This window comes from Calonectris borealis, chromosome 3, assembly GCF_964195595.1.
Source record: "Calonectris borealis chromosome 3, bCalBor7.hap1.2, whole genome shotgun sequence".
In the NCBI taxonomy this organism is placed as follows: domain Eukaryota; kingdom Metazoa; phylum Chordata; class Aves; order Procellariiformes; family Procellariidae; genus Calonectris; species Calonectris borealis.
In genome coordinates this window covers 36,416,427-36,436,916 of record NC_134314.1, presented here as the reverse complement: position 1 = coordinate 36,436,916, position 20,490 = coordinate 36,416,427, and the positions used below count along the sequence as shown (strand labels likewise).

The 20,490-nt window shown below is 39.4% G+C and overlaps 1 protein-coding gene across 2 annotated transcripts in view; it reads right to left on the bottom strand.

Annotated features, from left to right (window-relative positions):
• Nucleotides 1–20,490, bottom strand: part of MYO6 (myosin VI) — a 115,371-nt gene that overhangs the window by 71,653 nt on the left and 23,228 nt on the right. For both annotated transcript variants that reach the window (XM_075145343.1, XM_075145344.1), the window contains exons 2-4: nt 11,847–11,985; nt 5,604–5,673; nt 615–688 (exon numbers count right to left, since the gene is read on the bottom strand). In XM_075145343.1, coding sequence (XP_075001444.1) covers nt 615–688; nt 5,604–5,673; nt 11,847–11,963 — 261 coding nt within the window. In that variant the 5' untranslated portion in view covers nt 11,964–11,985. The remainder of the gene's footprint in view (nt 1–614; nt 689–5,603; nt 5,674–11,846; nt 11,986–20,490) is intronic.

The following is a 20,490-nucleotide window of genomic DNA, read 5'->3' as shown; positions in this document are numbered from 1 at the left end:
AAGAACTGTTCTGCATTATCACTAGCCAGCTTTCTATTGGAAAAAAATAAAAAGAAAGAAAACTCTTCTCTTTCTTCTGTTTCACAGCTGTCAGTGTCCGGGCAGATGGCAAGGACAAAATGTAATTTAGTCAGAATTCATTAAGTATAATTAGGCAATTTGATAGCAATATAAAAGATTAAGATGGACATCTGAGCTAGGAGGTGTCAAAGACGGCACCTGTTTGCTTCGTTCAAAAATAATGAAGAAAGAAAATCATCTTTGTTAACAACTACTCTACTGGCGAAGTAAGTTACCTGCAGGAACAGACCTTTGTGATACAACGCTATGCTATGGTTGCACATGAACAGTCATGTAGAGAAAAATCTATTGCTCTGCCTGGTAAAAATCAGCTAACATTAATGTGATTAATGTTATTCAGACCTCAAACAAGGCATAATGAAAAAAGAAAAAAAAAAAAAAAGAAAAAAGGCCTGAAGCCTCCTGACCTTCCAACGTTACTATTTCTGTTTAGTTTCTGTTATAGGAAAAAACAGAATTGGAAACACTCGTTTTGCTGATTTTTTGAAAGAACATCTATCATTAGACTTGTTGTCACGACACTTAATACTTACGTAAATTCTGTCCTTACTGTACCGAACTTTGATATTGTGAAGGAGGGTGGCCTCATTTAAATACATAAGGGAACCTGCAAGTAAAAGACAATCATATACCATTAAAAGCTCAGGACTACCTTTGTGTACAGACGAAAGACTAAATCTTAGGATTAAGGAGAACTTTACTTCCCCTCTCTTTGGTTACAGTTTAATCCTATCATTTCTTTATACTGTCTTGAGGCAGAACTACTGACTGAATATACGCTTTAAAAACCACAGACCTGCTCTTTACTGTACAACTGGAGTTACAGAAAGCTGCTGAACAGAGAGTCAGACTCCAGGAGTCTCGACACAGGCCCTGCTAGCGTAAGCTCCCTGTTACCAGCCCTTCAGACGAACACGGTGCGTCTCCCTCCATGCCGGCCCGTAAGCGCAGAAACCGGGGCCTACCAAAATCCCTAACACCGACTGTTTCCTTCCTTCCAGCGCCCCTCTCCAATCTCCGCCACAGTGTCCCCAGGATAATGCCACCTAATTGACGTTTAGAATAACTGCTGGCTCCCAGTGATTTTTAGATGTCTATATTCACTAATTCAATCGGGAAATACTGTCTAGCAGCGGCAGCAGGCATCATTGCAACAACCAGGCACCAAGGCAACCTTTCGTGTTTCAATTCTGAATTTTGTTGCTACTAGGCCTCCTCAAAGAAACTGTTGGGGGGGAAGGGAGTTAACAAAACCTAGCTTTATTTTTCTCCTTAGCTTCTATATAAAATAACCGAACCAACTCTGCTGAAATGTTACAAAGCAGCGGCTCAAGGCAGCGAGCAGAGACCCACAGAAAGCCTCAAATCGTAAGGGTTCACATTCTGGCAAAGCTGGTCCTTTTTTCAGCTATAAAGCACTGGAAAGTGTTAGCAGCCTTAATTACAGAGGTCATTACCAGTTCCCATTGTAACAATATTAAAAACATTATCCCTAAACCAGCTGAGGGCACTATTCATTACACAGCCTCCCTTTTCAAATATGCTCAATCCTCTTTTTCTCGCCGCTTAAAATTCAAGTGCACAACACTATTTTGTCTAGTTACAACTGACTGACTACCATAATGGTAAACCTTACAGTATTAGTGCCACTTAAAAAGCTGTATACACCTGACTACTATTGATGGAGTAAGGACTGTGCCTGTAATCGTAACTGCTACCCCGCAACTCGCACGAGGGCCACTATGCATCTCTCATCTATAATGACCAACAAAATCGTTTCTCAAGTTGGACCGATGCCCTTTCTCAAGGGCTCCAGCAGAGAAAAATGTATTCCAGCTTATTTACGCAAATATGCAAGAAGGGCTGCCAGTTCTTATGAGCTAAAGTCAACCTGCCCAACCACCTCGCCCTGCAAGGATGCCTGAAGCTCAGCAAGCAGCTCTTAACATCTCCTTCAATGCTCCTCCTGCTGAACCAAAAGATACTGGCAAAGGATAACGGGAGCTTCTCAAAACCATCTGTGTTTTCGTTTTCAATCTTTTACCCTTCCTCCCGCCATGGACCGAGGAGCGGCTGTGGCTCTGCCTCCCACCACCTGCAGCAGACCAGCCTGAAGCAAAGGCAGGTCCAGCAGTGGTGTGCAGCCTCCCTCTGGCTTGCGCAACTCTACTGAATAACAGCCCTTCCTTCCCTTACGTGACTAAATATAGCTTTGCTTCATATGGCTGGAGTCGTTCGTGCTTCTCAAAGGATCTTGCAACTTCTGGGTTGTTTAGAAGAAACCATCTTCCTCCGCAAACTCCCTTGCATGTACACCCCTGCGCTGGCAGAGGCACACAAGGCGCGCTGTAGCTTTACGCTAAGCGAAATCCCCATTTGGGTCACAACAGCCCTGAACTCAGGCCCGGGCACGATACCTTCATGAAGCAGCAGGCTGGCCACGATCACCACGGCCTTTCCCCTGTCATCCCAGCAGACCTACATCCCCATTAACCACGCAGTCGCTGCTACAGGCAGCAACCGAGCGCAGGCGCCCGGCGCTGCGCAGCAGGACTTCTCCTCCTCCCCTCCCCAGGCACACTCGGTCCACGGGGCTGAGAGAATGGCGCTGGGACCACAAATTGCAGGTCTGCCTCCACAGACCTCTTTCCACCTTCACCTCTTTTAACAAGGTCATCCGGAGAGAGAGAGACATTAAAAGGAAATGGGCCAGAAACAGAAACTCCTGCTTGCTCTAATAAAAGTTAAAATCTCCTTCTCCCCTTGCGTATGCCTTCGGGGGGTGGGGGGGGGGTGGGGCAGAGTGTTCACTTTTGAAGTTTGCTAATTTTTTAAGTCATTTGGATTCTCAGTGTTGAGTTGAGAAACTCCTATATAATAATTGTCCACATACACTTAAAGAAACGATCCTCTCCCTTGACTGTATCTTCATAAGAACCTCTCGGGTTTGCAGTATGTTTTAAAGGAAACAGTCATCAGTTAAGCATCCTAATAAAAACTTGATAATTATCTAAACAACAAAGGACCCCAGATTTCAGTGCGTCCCCAGTACTCTTTGCAAAAGGATTCCAGCCCCTGTTAAAGCAGTTATACCTGCAGATTCGGTGCATAATGGGAACTTGCTCCCCAAGGGAATGTCGCTGCCTTCACTCAAGACATGCAAACTAAGGCTTATGTCAGCAACTTCAAAATGCATCTTCTTTAGAATAAATCCTTTAAAAGAGGCATCCATATCCCGAGGCAAAGGAAGTCACCAGAGAGATGATTCTGAATATTCATATGGCTCATGCCTAAATATAACCAGTGTATGTATGTGCATTTAATAGACCATATATTTACTCATACACACACCCAAAGTTCACAGAAGTGAAATCAGGCACTAAAAGTTAGGAAATATCAATGTCAAATTTACTCACACTGGCTCTCCTGCACACACAGTGAAGCAGGGTTTGTGTGGAAAATAATTTTATCAAGTAATTGCAAGCCTCTGCATCTGTAGAACTATTTATCCAATACCCTGCCCTCCTTCATTTTTTAAAATTGTTTCACCCCAGAAATAAAATTTAAAAAAAATTCTTTTTCTTGGCCATAAAAAATAAAAATTCCACATATGGTGACAACCCCCCAACACTGAGTGGGGTTGGGGGGGGTGGGGGGAGAAGAGCATGAATCTCAAAAAAAAAAAAAAAAAGAAGTAAATGCTTTATCTCTGTACTGTTTGCAATATTTACTGAAAATTCACATTTAAGGAAGGGCTACATTCTCAAAAAGGTGCGTGTTGCAGCTAATGCATTTGGGATATGAAAGACTAAGGGTGCAAAAAAGCAATACTTCAGCAAATTACCTCCCAGAAGGGAGTTAATCACTAAAGCATAGGTTGGAATGGTAAGTGTATTATTAACTAGTTTTTCAGGATTTTTCAGAACAGTATTATAAGGAAAGACTGAAAGCACTCAGTACTTCTAGAGTTTCTTCTTAAAGATCAATGCGCTCAGCACAAATGCCCTCTGACAGAGAAGGAAAATGAACTTGGGTTTCACACATCTGGAGATAAACCTCAACTAGTGAACAAAAAGCGAGAATATGTTAGAAAAGTCTCAAAATAATGTTTGATACAGAAAGGATTACTGGACAAAGCATTTTTAAGTCTTATATTTTATTCAGTAAGCCAAAGAAGGCATTTCTCTGACAGGAAGGGTGTTTTAACTTAATTGAATAGTATTTTGCTGGAATCTCAAATTAGTTCCATAATCTCATTCCAAATTTCAATTCCCTGACACTAAGACAGTGAGGTGCCAGGACATCATCTCAGTAAAATCACTGTGACAGACGCGTAGATTAAATGCATTTCCCTAACAATCATCATGTACAGAGAATACAGATACCAGCTTTGAAAAGTTTCAACGTAATGCTTGCAAAAATATAAGCAACTGGAAACAAGGCTATCAGCTTGGTTCCACCTGTAACAACACCGTGCCATCTAAGTCAAATCATAAGCCTCAGGTCTCAGCTTCTTGTTCCTTATGGAGCAGCTGTAACAGCTGTATTTCCTGTCACGGGATATAAATACTAACCACGATTCCAAAACAGGAATTGTGGTTAAATCACCTAAACAACTTTCAAAGTCCTAACCTCCATTTTTAATGAAGAACAATAGAAGATACTTTTGCCCACCATTTGCAAAGTTATCGGTATTTTCACCAACCAGTAAGCACCATAGGAAACGTTTAAAAGAATTTCCTTCATCAGGTTTTCAAGACACGAGAGTCTCTCTGATTTGCTCACACAGAGCAACAGCAGCAAAATACTTGTTTAACAATTTTCTAAAAGCTGATGCTAGCGCTTACTCATCTTTCTTGGTACTCTCTCCCCTCTCCTCAGATTTGAATACTGTATTTATTTCCACACATCTAACTACAAAATATTTAACAAAATAAAAGCCCTGCAGATCAACACTTAAGTTTACTATACAAGTTTACCTCAAAACTCCTTCTCCAGCAGCAGTCCTGTATCCACTTCACTATAATCTATTTCCTTTTCCAGTGGCCCTGATGGGTCCAGATTCCTGCTGCCAGTTTTGGGAAGGTTATCTTAAAATTTATTTTCAACTACCTGTACTTCCATAGGAATGCTATCTGACAAATGGGTTACATGCAGGAAAATGCTGTACAATACAGCTGCTGATAAAGCAACTAGTTCTTTTTCAGCACTATAAAATATATAGTTAACCCCCGTAACGCTGAATGCAGTTGATCCTGATGCAGTTAGGTGACATCTGATATATATCTGAAGTCAAGTAACTATGACTTCCTCTGAAGTGTTCAACTGAAAACACAACAAATTATGTTTAAAATGGGCTTACTTTAAGAAGTTTAAAGGACTAGTAGAGGTCAAATAAATTCAAGCAAAGAAGCAAAACAAAAACTACAAGGAAGAAACAGGAAGCTTGTAAGGAAACAATATTCTCTTCTATACAGATATTTTTTTCAAATGCATAATTTATTTTTAAATTCATAGCTTACAATTATCTTCTACATCCTTTTTGCTGTCCTCTTCCGCAGGAAACACTTGATTGATAGCAGCCTGGAAAGTCTGTTAGATGAAAAATATTAACATTGTCAGAATTCCATAAAACTAGAAATATAGTTCAAAGATGTCTGATGTGATGACACAAATGAGTGCACTGTAATTGTGCATGGTTTAAAATGAAGTTACCAGCTTTACACTTCAGCATTGGAAATTTTACTGAGTTACTAGATGCAGATAGGAGCTGCTGCATTTACATCACTACACTACATTATAAAAATGCAGTCTCTGTAATATATATTTTTACTGCAATAATATTTGACGCTCATTTCCAAAATTGCATGTAATATTGTAAAATATAAAAAATAAGGATAAAAAAGTACTGCAAAGGGAACAGCATTGTAAAGGACATACAACTTCCTCAGTTTTGCAAAGAATCATAGAAGTATATATAGAAGTATAAAAATCAAATTATTAGTTCAAAGCACTGTGCTGTCATCATCATATGCTGTTTTAAAACATTCCTACTTAAAATATAAATGTTCAATATGTAATATCCTCTGTATCCCCAAATACTGTAGCTTTGGTTGTTGCTTGTTGGGTTTTTTTTTCTTCAATAAATCAATACTAAAGTAAAACAAGACCTTCCTTCAACCTTTGTATTCCAGTTACACAAAACAGCCATTTATCAAGTGTTCATGTCCAACTGGAAAAATTTGTAACAAAAGCAACTTTGTTTCTTCTTTATTCTCCAGAAATCATAATTTATATTGTTGTAAAAAGGAAGGAAAAACATCCCAGCACACACGCATTACAGCATCTGCACAAAAATACCTATTGTAAGAGGTAAGCTTTTAATTATACTTTTTTGTTTACCGTAGTAATAGCTTGTTTGTGCTGTCTATGAATGAACAAAAACCCTGTTGCACCAATTAAACACGATAGCTGCCATGCTGCTGCAAGCACAGTCTCCTTTTCCCTATGGAAATGGAGACAAGAAGTCTAGTCTAATATTTGAAAAGGCAACCAACTGGATCTAAAGAATGACCTTAATAAACAAACCAGTTTGCTTGTTTAACATTGTACTCAGCCAGATAGTCCCAGGAGAAACATCTCACATGGAAGTTTAGGAGAAATACAGCAACTTGCTTCATCTTTGCTTCAGTACAACAGGCACAGTGTGTGAGCTCTTGTAGCTTACACCATCATGAACAGCCACAAATTCCAATTCCCTTTGAAGTAGGAAGAGTTAAAAATGTCTCAGAGCAGAACTAATTGCTGCCAGTCGGAAAACAGTAAGTCTAGGATATCCCTTCTCTACAAAGTTATCATAAAGTATGCAATTGGTAGTCATAATAAATTATATTTTGTCATCCCCTTATCAGGATCTAATGCAGTAAAATATGCGCAACCAGCTTTCCGAAGGGAAACAGAGCTGCTCAATGACGTTGGAATGTCTGAATGTCTATCAGACCAACTTCCTCCAAAATATCCTTTATCAGAGCTTGGTGGAGCTGCGGAGGACCTGAACGTCTCCACCTACCTCAGAAAGTTGCCAGCTGCTATTCAATTCGGAGTTTTAGCAGGGCAGAGATTCCCCCCCTTTCCTACCTCTAACAATATTGCAGTTAGAACATATTATCCTAATAATTTTCTCTGCAAGTTTGTCAACAATAAAGGTATATCTCATTGGGTAAAGATATATTTCAACACAACAGTTTCCCATGTAATCAGTTCACTGTGCTTGAAACAGTGGAAAAGTTTAAAAAGAGCATGACTGGCTTCATGAAAATCTAACTTCACTTCTTATTCTTGTCTGCTGCTGTGTAACTCAAGTTTAAGCACTAACAAAGACAGGATTTTTTTTTTTTTTTTTACAGGAGAGAATGAACACGATACCCAGTTATTCTGTAAGACTCTTCACAAGTCTCTGATACTTTAACATTTCATGAATCTAAAGCCAGCCATACCAGATCTATCCCAGAAGAGGAAGGAATAGCTTTTTCAATGTCCTCACCACTCAGCCTTCTGATTCAAGATAAATTTCAATTAAAAAAAATAATGAGAATTCATGCTGTATTATGTCCTCCTCCATTTTTTTTCATTCAGTGTGAACTGTGCATTAATTTCTAGAATATTTCAGAAGTGATAAAACAGATAAGCAATATGAAGACGACATCTGAAAGCTGATGTTTTTCTGCTGGACTTTTTTAGATCAGAACATGAAGCCTAGTTTCAACTACATCAACAAAGAATTTCACTCCTGTATGTCATAGTTGGACTACTGCTTTATGTAAGGTGATTACTTATTTTGTAGGTAAGTATGTTAGCTAGATGTGCAGAGCTCAGTATTGCCAGTTACTATTAAAAACTAATATATTAAATAGGAAAATGGGCGAGGTATCCCAGGTCTATCAATAAAAAAAATCCAAAGAAATTGTTTACTATGCTGTCCCTTTTTTTTTTTAAAAAAACATTTATTGTAAGGGGAAAACACTTCAGGCATTTGGTGGAAGATTTTTGCATTAAGACAAAGCTTAGGACAAACTTGTTCTAAGAAAATGCAGAGGATATAAATATTATGAGACACTAAAGTGGTCTCAGGAGGCAAAACAGAGGGTTTAGGTTTTTTTTTTCCCCCCACTCTTTGTAATGAAGCAGCCCTTGAAATCCAATGGCAATCTTAACTATTCTCCCAGCAACTAGATGAGTGAAAAAAGATACCTTTCCGTTCAAGCAGGATCTTCTTTCTACCATGTAATCCAATATGTGTAACCATGCCTTCCATTGTATCTTCCAGATACAGACAGAAGACATCCCTACTCTCAGCTGTATTTCACAAACCAACCTAAAGCAGTACAAACGGTGTGTAAGACAGACAAGAACATGTCTCATTCACGCAAGCAAGCTGCGCTCACTGCAAAAAAAAAACCTTAGCTTGAAACACTGAACTTTGGACGTTCTGATCCTTACTTTCAAAGTACATTTATTCATTTATACTTAGCCCAGGAAAATACCTTTCTGGTTATTCACAGCATACCAGAGCAGGTGCCCCATAAAGTCCTCCATGACCCTTCAGAACTGGCACAGAGCCGTAAGGTGCCTCTCAGTTGACAGCAAGAGGGGTGTCAGCGAGTGCCTGCAGCACCACATGCCCTCCCAACAACTGCCAGAAACTCACTTAACTGAAGCACTAGGAAACGCCTGCCCCCCACTCCTCAGTGCCACGAGGATCCCGGGAGGGCATCTCAACCTGCAAGTCCCTCCGAGGCATCTCTTCCTAATTGCTTTACTTAGATTTGCTACCTCCAGGAAAAGAGTAAATTCCCCGTTTGGCTGTCATCTGCCTCTCCCTGTTACAGCATCAAGCAACACAACAAAGGAAGATATATGCAACAGGATCTGAGGTTAGGATTCCCAGTAAGTTCAGAAAACTACACTCCAAGTAGAAGTGGAAACGCAATACTAGTTGGGTTTAACAACTGGCTGCCTTTCTACCCGCCTCCTTCCTTGCACACCGGCGTGCGACTGCCGGTGGGACACGGGCCAGGGCTCCCAGTCCCGGCCCCCGCTCCGGTTTGGAGCCCATCCTCAGGGCAGTGCTCCAGCCCTAGGTGGGATCATGCTCATTAGCAAACCCCTCTCCAGTTTCTCTGTAGTCTTTCCAGTCCCGGCATTTATCAGCCTTGCAAGCCGACGATTTAGTTTCCGGGGAGTTGCTCCCATCGTGTAACACACACATCCCCTGTTCCGATAACACGCTCCTGCAGCTTGGATTACTCTTTCTCATACAACGCAAGCTAGGTGACTCAGATCCCCACCTCTCTTTAGACACCCAACCTCCGCACAGAAATGTAAATGCCGTTGTTAACTCTGTATGGGCTGCGGTACCCAAAACTGCTGTTGCTGGTTTGTAAGTAAATCAGTGTGTTGGCCAACCACCTTCAGCCAGTCCGGACTGGGTAACTTGGTTTCATAACACAGAGCAATCTACGGCCATGCTGGCCTCAGGTCCTCGTCCTCCTGCCACTGCTTGCTGCTGTCCTGAAAACTTTCCACTTCTTCATTTTTAAGGTGGATCCGTTCTCTGACCTCGTTTGCTGTGTCACGCACAGCTCGGCGAGCAGAGCTGAGAGGGTGCCACTCTGCCACGCCAGAGCTAGCGACGGGTGGGGAAGGGAGGGAAGATTTTAAGATATCATGAAACTGCTGCCTTGCAGCATTTATTGCAGTTATTAACAAAATATTTTAATTAACCATTAAGTGGTATAAAAGGCAATAATCAAACATATGCATACACATTTCCTTTTCAGCCTGTGATCTCTGGTAAGCTACCAGCGCCTACAGAGAATACATATGACATGTTAATGACCCAGATTAAAAAATAATAATAAGTTACACTGCCCGGATATGTTTACAAGATCAGGTTACTCCTCTCCTCCCTGTAATTATCATGGGCAACTCTGTAGCTGCTGAATCACTCCTTCTTACTGAAGAGCACTTTTGAACTATCATTTTAAGTAAACAAAGTTGATAATAATGGGTATTAATGCTGACTACTTCAAATTAGTGGTCTAAGCGCACAAGAACAGAGTCTTCTTAAAAAGACAAAAAGCAATGAGAAATATTTCACTATAAAAAGAAATCAATGACACCTTGAAAAGACTAAGGTAATCAAGAAAATGTTTTACTCCATCTCTATTAATATAAGGAAGTTTGATAATTAGAAATATAGGATCATAATCTCTACGGTATTTACACTGTGAAGTGCTTGTTCCCTTAGATGAATGAACGTTAGGCCCTTAATTGATCTGCTTAATTCAAGAAAACAGCCAACAGCAGAATAGCAAACTTTTTAGACAAAAGAGATTGTTCGTTGTGAACCATGAAGCAAAGTATTTGTATTTTAGGATCATTTTTTGGTTTCACAAAAAAGAAAAAAAAAATTATATATGCTTCCTGAAAGGAGCACATGTTAGAAATAAATAGTGACTCAGGAATCTTCTTATTGCCTGTTTCTGTTTCAATATACAGACTTTTGCTCTTTATCACATCAGAACCATTTTGAAATATAAACAGAAATAGTGGGAGGGGTCAAAATCTTTTAAGTCAGTTAAAGACTACTTAGTTATAGTTTTGGAATACTTAATATTCTAGTCTGAATAATTTTCTCTTCCCCAAACTGAAGAATGCATACTACTACTAAACATACAGACTTTCTCTCTCACACACAAAAATCAGACGTTACACTTGCTTTATATTTCTAAAAAAAGCAAAATCAACTTCCTCTCCAAGATGTAGAAAAAAGAAAGCCTATAAACATTCCCCCCCAAAAGGAAGGACTGCTGCATAACCTTTTGACCTGTGACAAGGCATTCTCTATTATTGTTGATGTGAAAAAAGAAGTTAAGTTACAAACAAAGCTTTGTCTTTTCCATACCTGAAGATACAGAAAGGACAAAATTATTAGAAAGGTCACATATCACATATTGACAAAGACCAAAATCACAACTTTTAAAACAGTGTCTGATCTTATTCCAGCTAGTAAAAGCCAGGATGCTGACCATCTGAATTCGGATAATTGATAGATACAATGTACTTCCTGTAAAAACTGACATTTAATTACAACATACTGAATCTGAAAGATGTCATGATAAATGAAGCAGTTGGAACGCTCTAATTAGGATGAATTAGAACTTCATTTTAAAAGTTACATTTATTTTGCCTTTAATTTGATGTAGCAATTCCACAGGACCTTTGTTTGACATCGTGTTACTTCTCGAGGTACTTGAGATAAGAGGATTCATCTCTCAATCTTCATCAGGCTAACAGTAAGGTGTCTAATCTAAGCCAGAGTCTAGGACACCCCTGTAGGACACTCTCTCTATGCATTTAAGGGAAAAGAGAGAAGCTAATCTCAACAGTAGACTCTTCATCAGTCTCTAATTTAGAAAAATAAAGTATGCAGTACTGACTCAAATGGCTACGGAGATTCAATCCTTCTGTCTTTTGCAAGCACGTACACACATGCAGATAACTGACAGAAAGCAAGCACTTCTTATCAGTGGGATATTTCATTTGCAATGCAAGCTAAAGCTCAACAAAGATCCTCAGCCAGAGAAAACTGATTTCCCACTCCTTCAGGTTGTGTATAATGGTAGATATTGGTAAAGATTTGGCCTATAGGTAAAATAGCGTTGTAGGGTTTTTCTCTATTCTTTTGCTTGCGAGACACTTACCTTGCCTTTCTGATTCAAAGGTTCAATAGTTAAGTTGTCAGTGCCGATGTCCACAATCATTCCCATCTGAAACCCATCGGTTGGGTGTGGAGCCCAAACGGGCTTGCCGTCCTCCATTGTGGGATCTATCCAGTATTTCCTGTAAGAAAAATAAAATAAAAACTAAACAAAAAAAATTTGTATACAAATTTAGTAAGCTATCAGGATTCACTATACGGACTTTAGTTTATTATGTTTATTCCTGTTATTCCATGTGGAAGTAGCCAGCCTGTCAGGGCAAGATTCTTCCAGCCTTCTTCCAACCTGTGACATTTTGCTTACAAAGGACCCCCTGAGACCTGGGTATGGAGCAGATTCAAGAACGGATCAGTTTTTTGGGGGGTCCACAGACTAATCCCTGCAGCTCTCTTCCCAATTTCCCTAACTTGTGAACCAAAAAGGGGGTCTATCTCATGATCAAAATAGAAGTACAAGACATTCAAAGCTAAGACCATACTAGGAGTATGTATATACACACATATGTGTGTGTATACATGTATACACACACATATATATATGCACACAGTGGGTCATATGACTAATAGATTCTTGTCTGTACCTGATTTGGTGTGCAAATGCTTGAATTTCTGTAACGGGCATGTGTCGAAGCATGTGAGCAGAAACACAGACTCTTGTCATTTCAGATGAATGAACGTGCCCACTCTTTTCACGTGGCTGGGCATACAGCTTTTAAATAACCCATGAATATATTCGGTCACAACTGATTTATCATATTAGAAGCTTTTGAGAGACTGACCTCTGATACTATGACATTACAACTCTGCCTCTCGAGGAACATCAACCTTACTTTCTATAAAAATATGATGTGAAAATCATTTTAGAGGAATCTACGGTCTACAAGCGAAATAGATGCAAAGGCCAAGACATTCAAACTTTAGGCTCCTCAAGCTATGCAGCTAAATAAGGTCCCAATTAAAAGGAGTATTTGAGTGCATGCAATGCTCACTGAACTAACCAGGAAAGTTGCCAGGATTGGCACACTCTGAATGGCTAACGGTGCCATTTTAAATATGCTGAATTAGTCCTTTTTTTTTTTAAAAGAAAAATCTACTTTATAGACCTTATCCTAACAAGAATAGGGAGTCCACACAGCTTGAAAGGCTCACTTCTTCTGGCCTTTTCTCACTCCCCTCCAAAACTCATTCACATACTAAACTGCCATGTTTCAGTGATTCCAAAATTTGTAAAAAGTATCTCATATCACCAAGGTGTAACTGGCCTCTCTCAGCATGAACGACATGAGCCTGCCAAGCAGCAAAGAAAACACTGGCAGCAAAATGCAAGAGTCTGTAAGCTAGGAAACATGTCCCACATTTTTCTTGTCCCACATACGAAGGAAAAAGGAGCTCCAAAATTTCTCACAGCCGGGGAAGGCTGCAGACCCCTTTGCCATAAGCAGCAGCAAGGAAAAAGTCATTGGCCCACCAGAAAGTCGTACAACCACGAGCAGAAAAGGACACTCTTGTCCCACAGAGGATCCGTCAGGACGTGCTGCACATGACCTGCTTTTTGCTGCCTCCAAGGACTTCAGAAAGGTTTGAAGAGAAGGAAAAGGCTTGCTGTGACCGCTTTGAGAACGGTCTTAACATCTTACTTGTCAAGGAGTAAGACAATTTGCTGTTAACTTTAATGTGAAATGATAGAAGATAAAAAGTAATTCTAAAGCAAAGACTCAGAATGCAAAGTCAAATATTTTTAAAATGAAGTAATGTTCTGAAGAGCCGGGAAAAACTAGCTATAGAGTTCTTAATTTAGTGTTGATACTCGGTTTTGTGTTTAAATTTACTCGGTTAATCAGATTTTTTCTCCCTAAACGCAGTTCAGGATGTAAGAAGCTCAGGAAGATTTTAACAAATGTTTCTAGTGTGTTCTACTCACACAATTCATGCTATTTAAAACATTATATTTAATACAGGAAAACGTGGAGTTTACTTCCCCCCCACGAACGGAGCATATTAACTTCTTTCAACTACTCATAGAAAGTTTATGTTCTAAAACCTCGAATGTCACTTTCACTCCTATTTACTTCAAACCTTTTGCCACATCCCAAGAACTCTACAAAACACCATCATCTTCATCACGTGTTGCCAGCATTGTACGATAAATTCTGTAAAACAACATCTGTATTCACTCACAATTGGCTGCTGGCCAGTTTTTCTTTACTTTAGGATACTGTAAATCAGATCTAGTATACACCGCAGTTTTATGATTTTTTAATTTTTTTTTTTTTAGCCAGATCTGACCTCTAAGTACAACTGCCGTCGCAGGCAGACTTGCTAAACAGCTGAGTTTATTTCTGGATATAACCAGGCCTTCATTCCTTCACAGGACTATAATTTGCTTTCAAAATGCTAGTTCAAATTAGTACTTAAGTGATATATCACACAACCACTAAAAACAAGGCTCTCTCTTACATTCCCAGTAGCATGGCCAGGGCTCCAGATGGAACCATGTCGCACAAGAAACAAACCCTGAAATTACTGCCAAAATTTCCGCCAGAAGTTAGAATCCAACCTCCCCAATTAACATCTGGAGGCTTCTGCTTTGCTCACTGACATGGGCTTTTGCACTTTTACATATTCTTAAGCCTACTTCATGCTTTATTAATAAATTATGATAGGGGAGTGTCATGAGCTAAAAAAAATCCTCTTGAAGGACAGAGCAGTGATTGAATTTAGCCACCACCAGGAAATGCACGTTTAAGAAAAATACCTGGGGCTTTGCAAGCGTCTAAGAAGCCATTGGGTGAAAACATCTAAATACGAGTGTAGTAGTTATTCACGGGACAATTATTTTTAATAAATACAACCTTCTGCCTGAGAAGCGACACAAAACCAGTTGTAACGTTTTGGTTTTGGCACCACTCCATCTCAGTCAGCTGGGACTCTGACAGGCAGCACATTAAAATTGGATACCGAAACCTATCAGGTCATACCTGCTCTATTATCTACCCCTCCAGCTGATGTATATGCCATTGCCCTTGAGACAGATGCATGAAGTCTATTCCTGAACCAGCTCTTGAATAGCCTGTTTCCAGACCAGCATTTTAAGGTGAACAGAAACAAAAAAAGTTCAAAGTTCAACTACCTGATATAAGTCCTTTAGAAAAGAAAACAGCACTTTTTTAAAACATAAAACTATGCTTTACTCATTAAGACATACATATCTGAAAACTATGAAAGCAAAAAGACTCATATCCAGGCTAAAAGCACTAAGGCAACAAATTTGAGAGCAACACCAACAAACACAAGGAGTCACCTGAATGATGCTTCCATACAAAAGGAGGTCAAAATGAGCCATCTTCCACATTTGTATTTGTATATATATACTCAACATATATTAAAGATTAAAGTAGTTGATTATAAGGTGCCAGGTCATTTTGGTCTCCACAATTAAGACTTCCGCCAACACGAAGAAGAGAATTCACAAAGGTTACGCTTATAACCGGGAAGCCAGCCGCCCTTTTCTCTTTCTGCAGTCAGTAGAAAAAGAGACCAGGAACCCTGTACTGGAGTTTGTCTCTCCGTTGAGCAGGAGAGGGACAGTAATAAAACAAGCCTTTGTCTGTAGTTGGTAAACTTAATAGCTATTCCTTCAAATGTCAGATTTTATATTTTCATAATTGGCAAGCAGTAACAGACCTTGCTTAATTATCAGTAATAGTATTCAACACATTCAGCACTGGCTAAACACTAGTAGCCAGCAGTTAAAACTGTTTGCAAAACAAAACTATACTGCACTCCACAGATTACAACAGAAAGAAAAACACCCGCCAGCTCTTCTTTAACTCTTTTTGCACTATTATTCCCTCTTTTGGGGAACGTTTAATGATATTGTTTCTCAAAAAAATGATACATAACACACTGAGTATATGAAACAACTAAAAATTCCTCAGTCAAAAATACGTTATCCTCCCACTTATCTTTACTTAAATACTATTGATTTTAAAAGAATGTAATACAACTACATTTTGGTTTTGTAGGGTATTCAAAAGGAAATCAAACAGTACCATCAGGTGAAAGAATTCTAGGAAGGCAAAGTATAGTAATGCAATTTTAAACTTGTTACCAAAGCCCAGAGGTAGGCATTTGCATGGTCTGATTTACTATCCTATGAACAGTTTACTATACTAAGGCACCGTACTGATTGCTGAATTAACTAATTAAAACAAATGAAAAATTAAACTTTATTAAACAACTAACAGTATCTCGTTAGGTTGGCTAAGTCCAAGGAAAATAAACTAGTCAGAATAGGTATAGTAGCAAATTATCAGAGTAAAAGTAGAATTACATAAGTTATTTTATATTTAAAAAAACCTACTATTTGTGTATTTAAGAGCTGCTCAAAATTCTGCAGGTTGTACCGGGCCCATGAGAACGCTTCGGGAAAGGTCCTGTGAACACACAGGGCAGACCAGATAGAGGAAAACATTGATACATAGTGGTAGCTTACTGTCAGTCAAGTTATTTTTTCAACCCTTGTTCAGTGTTTAACCGAAACTTCAACAAATCAAAGCTTAGGCAGCGTTCAGCACTCTACTGCAGGTGACATAATATTTCAAAGGAACTGCACATATAGTACAGAGATATTTTTTTTTTTTTTTGGAGCTAAACGCAATACAGTCGTAACTGCATTGTTTAACTGAATATTAAACCCATTCAATTTTTATTTCTTATTTACTTTTGCAATTTACCATAAAACTTCTCTGCTCTAACACACTCTAGTTTAGCTATACCAAACTGCAGTGTTTTCATACCTGCTTATGATAACGTCAGCAAGGTACCTGTGTCAAGCGGAGGCTTCTGCCAACCCGAAAAAGAAGAAAATGGGCTAGAATACAGCACAGCACAAAAGTATCTTCAAAAACAATTTGTCTTGAAAATGTTAATGCTGACATGTTAATTGCCAATACATTTTGTAGATGTAGGCAAGTAAAACAAAGAGCAATAATTCACGCATCTGAGAATTACTACATAAAAACTTCTTTTAAAGATACATGCTCTGACTGCTGGAGACAATTTGAGCACAGCAGCTGATGAAATTATTCTCATGGCATGCTCATTTTCTTGTATATTTGCATGTATCAACATGTTTTCAATACTGAGCAGCTAGAAACTGATTTCTGAAGTACTTCCATAAAAATCACTCTTTTGTATTTGTATTCACTTTGTATTTAGCATTCACGTAGGAAATACCTACTCTGCTGTTGTGTTTACTACTCAAAACATTAAAAAAAAAAGAAAAAAGACAAGCCAATTCCTCATGCTTAAAGCAGACAAGAAATCTAATTTTATTCTCTCCACATTAAATGTGGCAATTCCCAATTACAAAAAACTGTTCTGGGCCTCGGTAAAGCAAGCCTGCAACGCTCCCTATCATTTCTCAAACACCTTTGCCTGGAAAATCCATGCTTTCTTTCCACTTCCCTCACCGTGGGACACGAGGTTTACGAGGAAGTTCTGAAATTCAAAGGAAAAGACACAACTAACCCCAGAAATATATCCTTGAAGACGAAACTTTGAGGCACAGAAGACGGGGTGCAGTAGAGACAGGTTTGGCGAAAGACTTGTAGAGCTTACTCTAAACCATCTCACCTTCCTGTGTCTGAATTGCTGCTCGAGCCAATTCACCCCAGCTACGCTCCTGGCTTTGCTCCCTGCTCCTGCCTCTTCCTCTCCTGGCCGCATTGAGAAATACTGATCCAGGGCAGGAGATGGTCTGAGTACGAACGAGTACTTTGAAAAGAAAGAAAAAAAAAACAAAAACAAAAAAAACCACCTCCACCTCCACTTTGTCTGCAACTATTTAAATGGTTGCTGCAACCCAACAAGTTCTTGAAAACAACCAGATTTATTAACTCAATTCATGGCAGGAAATTCCCTTCATAGGAACTGAATGTTTCATATTTATCACTATTCTGAAAATAAGGTGTTACATGGATTGAGCTGTGGGCAAGAAACTCTTCCAGTTTTGAAATACATTTGTTTCATGCTTTTTCAAATGCATCACGTTTAATCAATTATCACTTTTGTATGTACACGCACCTTTCACATAATAAAAAAGTAGCTCATTAAAAAAGAATGAGATCATTAAAAAAGCACCTATTGTAGTAAAATTATCTAACATAATTCGTACTTTAACTGAACAGATTTCTAAAAGGCCAAGTATCTTTCCGCTGTTGTTTACTAAGTGCCAAGAGCCTCAGTACCGCCTAAGAAACAAAAATAAATACTGCATGGCCAAGGAAATCTGCCATTGGACGTTACAGTGAAGCTCCGAGAAAGCCAAAGGAAGGAGGGTTTGGGCAATTACAACAAACATGCCAACTCTGTGGGTATGGCAGAAGAAACAAGTCTGCAAGAGGGGCTGGAGACAGAGAAGGATGGCTCGTTGCACACCAGCAGAGGAGAAGCAGCAAGCACTCTCATGAACTGTACCGTGTGAGAAGACGACAAAGAATAGAAAAGACAGAAGGTCGAAAGAGACTTAGCAAAGGAAGACAGCAATACACATCTTATATTACCTAGCAGATTGATATTGCCTCGTATTAAATCCTGAGGTAATCGTGACTGTGTTTGTACTTGACATGATGTACTTCCATGAAGAAGGACAAGGCATACATGAAGGGGAAAAAAAGAAAAGCTAATTTCTATAAACCTAAAAGAATAAATTGAAGGGAACAAGCAGCTTCCATCTGTCATCAATGCTAACAGATTTAGCTCTCAGCAGGCTATAGTATGGAAGCATTTGCTTAGACCTTTAAAAGAAAAACCCATCATCTTATGTAAAGTTTTGTTTGGGGACCCTATACAAATGTAACAGTAGTTCTAGCTTCAAGAATTTCAGATCTACCAAAAAGCAACATCTCACTTTTACAAGCCTAACCACAATAGCTAGCTGCAAAAGCTTGGTGGAAAGTTTTCCCATTTGCCAATAACAGAGGCTGCAGGAGCAAGTGTTTGTGGGGAAAGCTTTCCGGAGGGCTCTGCCCAACTAGGCTTACTGGTTTTTGGAAATGCGTCCCTCACCAGACGAGCGTCAAAGATCTTTGTGGCACCTGATGCCACTGTGTCCCCCATGTGCACTGTGCCCACCTGCGCTCCCCACGGCAAGCACTGACCTGATCTGTCGAGATGGGGTTTATGGAGTAGCATCCTACTGCAGTAACAGTTAAAAACGAGAACAAAACACACAGAAAAAAACCCTCAATACCACGAAAGCTAGGCTGAAACAGCTCTTAATTGCAGCAACGTAGTTCTAGTTAATTTCTTAATAAAATTCTAGCTGGTTATAAAATTCTGTCAAACTTTAGTACCAATTCTCTTTAGCCAGTATTTGTCCAACTGCAACTGCTGTTACACATGACCAAGATTAATTTTGTACAACTCTAAGCTTGTAAAACTCTAACCACAGAGGTTGTGGTCTTTTGACTATGACACTGGGAAGTTAAACTTGATTCATATTAGGATCAATGAGGTCTGATGATTTCCTCTGTGATTCCTGCTCTTCTGCCAGCTTTTTAAGCTACTGTTCTCTCAAGAACATTGTTCCTATTTTAGTTTCTACTAACAAAATAGAGAGGTTTCTGTCCCAATTCTTGTTAATTACAATAACCCGAGTGGAGCTCCCTGACAAACCAAGGAATAAGCATGCCAAGGGGATCTGCACAAGCATTTTCAACCAACAGCAATACCTAAGCCAGTAATAGCAACAAGCAGAAAGAGCAAAAGTAGCAAAACACAATGTCAAATTTCAGAAAGACCAAAAAAAAAAAAAAAAAGCTGAAGTTAAAATTAAAGAAAGAACTCCTCAGTTATGGTCTGGACACTACTTCACAAGCATTACTAAACAGAAAAGAAGACCAAAAAAACAGAAGAAAACCAATATGGCTAAGAGACAGAGTTTGAAAGAGGTTGTTCAAACCAACTGAATGCTTTCAGATTGTCTAAGTCAGCCCTAGTGAAACCAGAGGGCAATGAGAGGGGAAGAAAGGAAGAACAAAGCAGGACTCAGCAAACAGATGAAGGCATCAAAGCAAAATCAAAGGCATCTTAAGCCATCTCATGATAACGTATAAAGAACACACAGGAGCAGATAGAGATGCTTTCTTGCAGATCTGCTGGAGTAGTTCAAGCTAATGAGGTGAACTCTGGAGATGACTACCCCTATAGCTGAGAGACCACACCGTATCACCACCGGTAGCAGTGCTCAAGCATGTGAGCTTAAATCACATTCAACGAAGAGCCTCAACAAGGGCAGGTAACTTCAAACCCCTTCAGCTAGCACTTCCATGGTGTATTTGTTTGCACTCTCGTGTGCAACGTTTTCCAAGTGTAAACATCAGAAAGAACAAATGCTTCTTGAAGACTGAGGATGACTCTCTCCAGGCTAATGAAGTTTAAATTCTCCTCCAGTTGTGTCATTTTCCAGCCTTCCCCACCCATTCATCTTCTACATCTCATACTCTCCTACTGTCAAATTAGAGTGCCCTGTTTCCCCACCCAACGCATCCTGCTGCCAAGCTACTGCTCATCTTCAGGTGACCTAATACAGAAACTGATGTGTTTATTCTCTTTTAAGACTA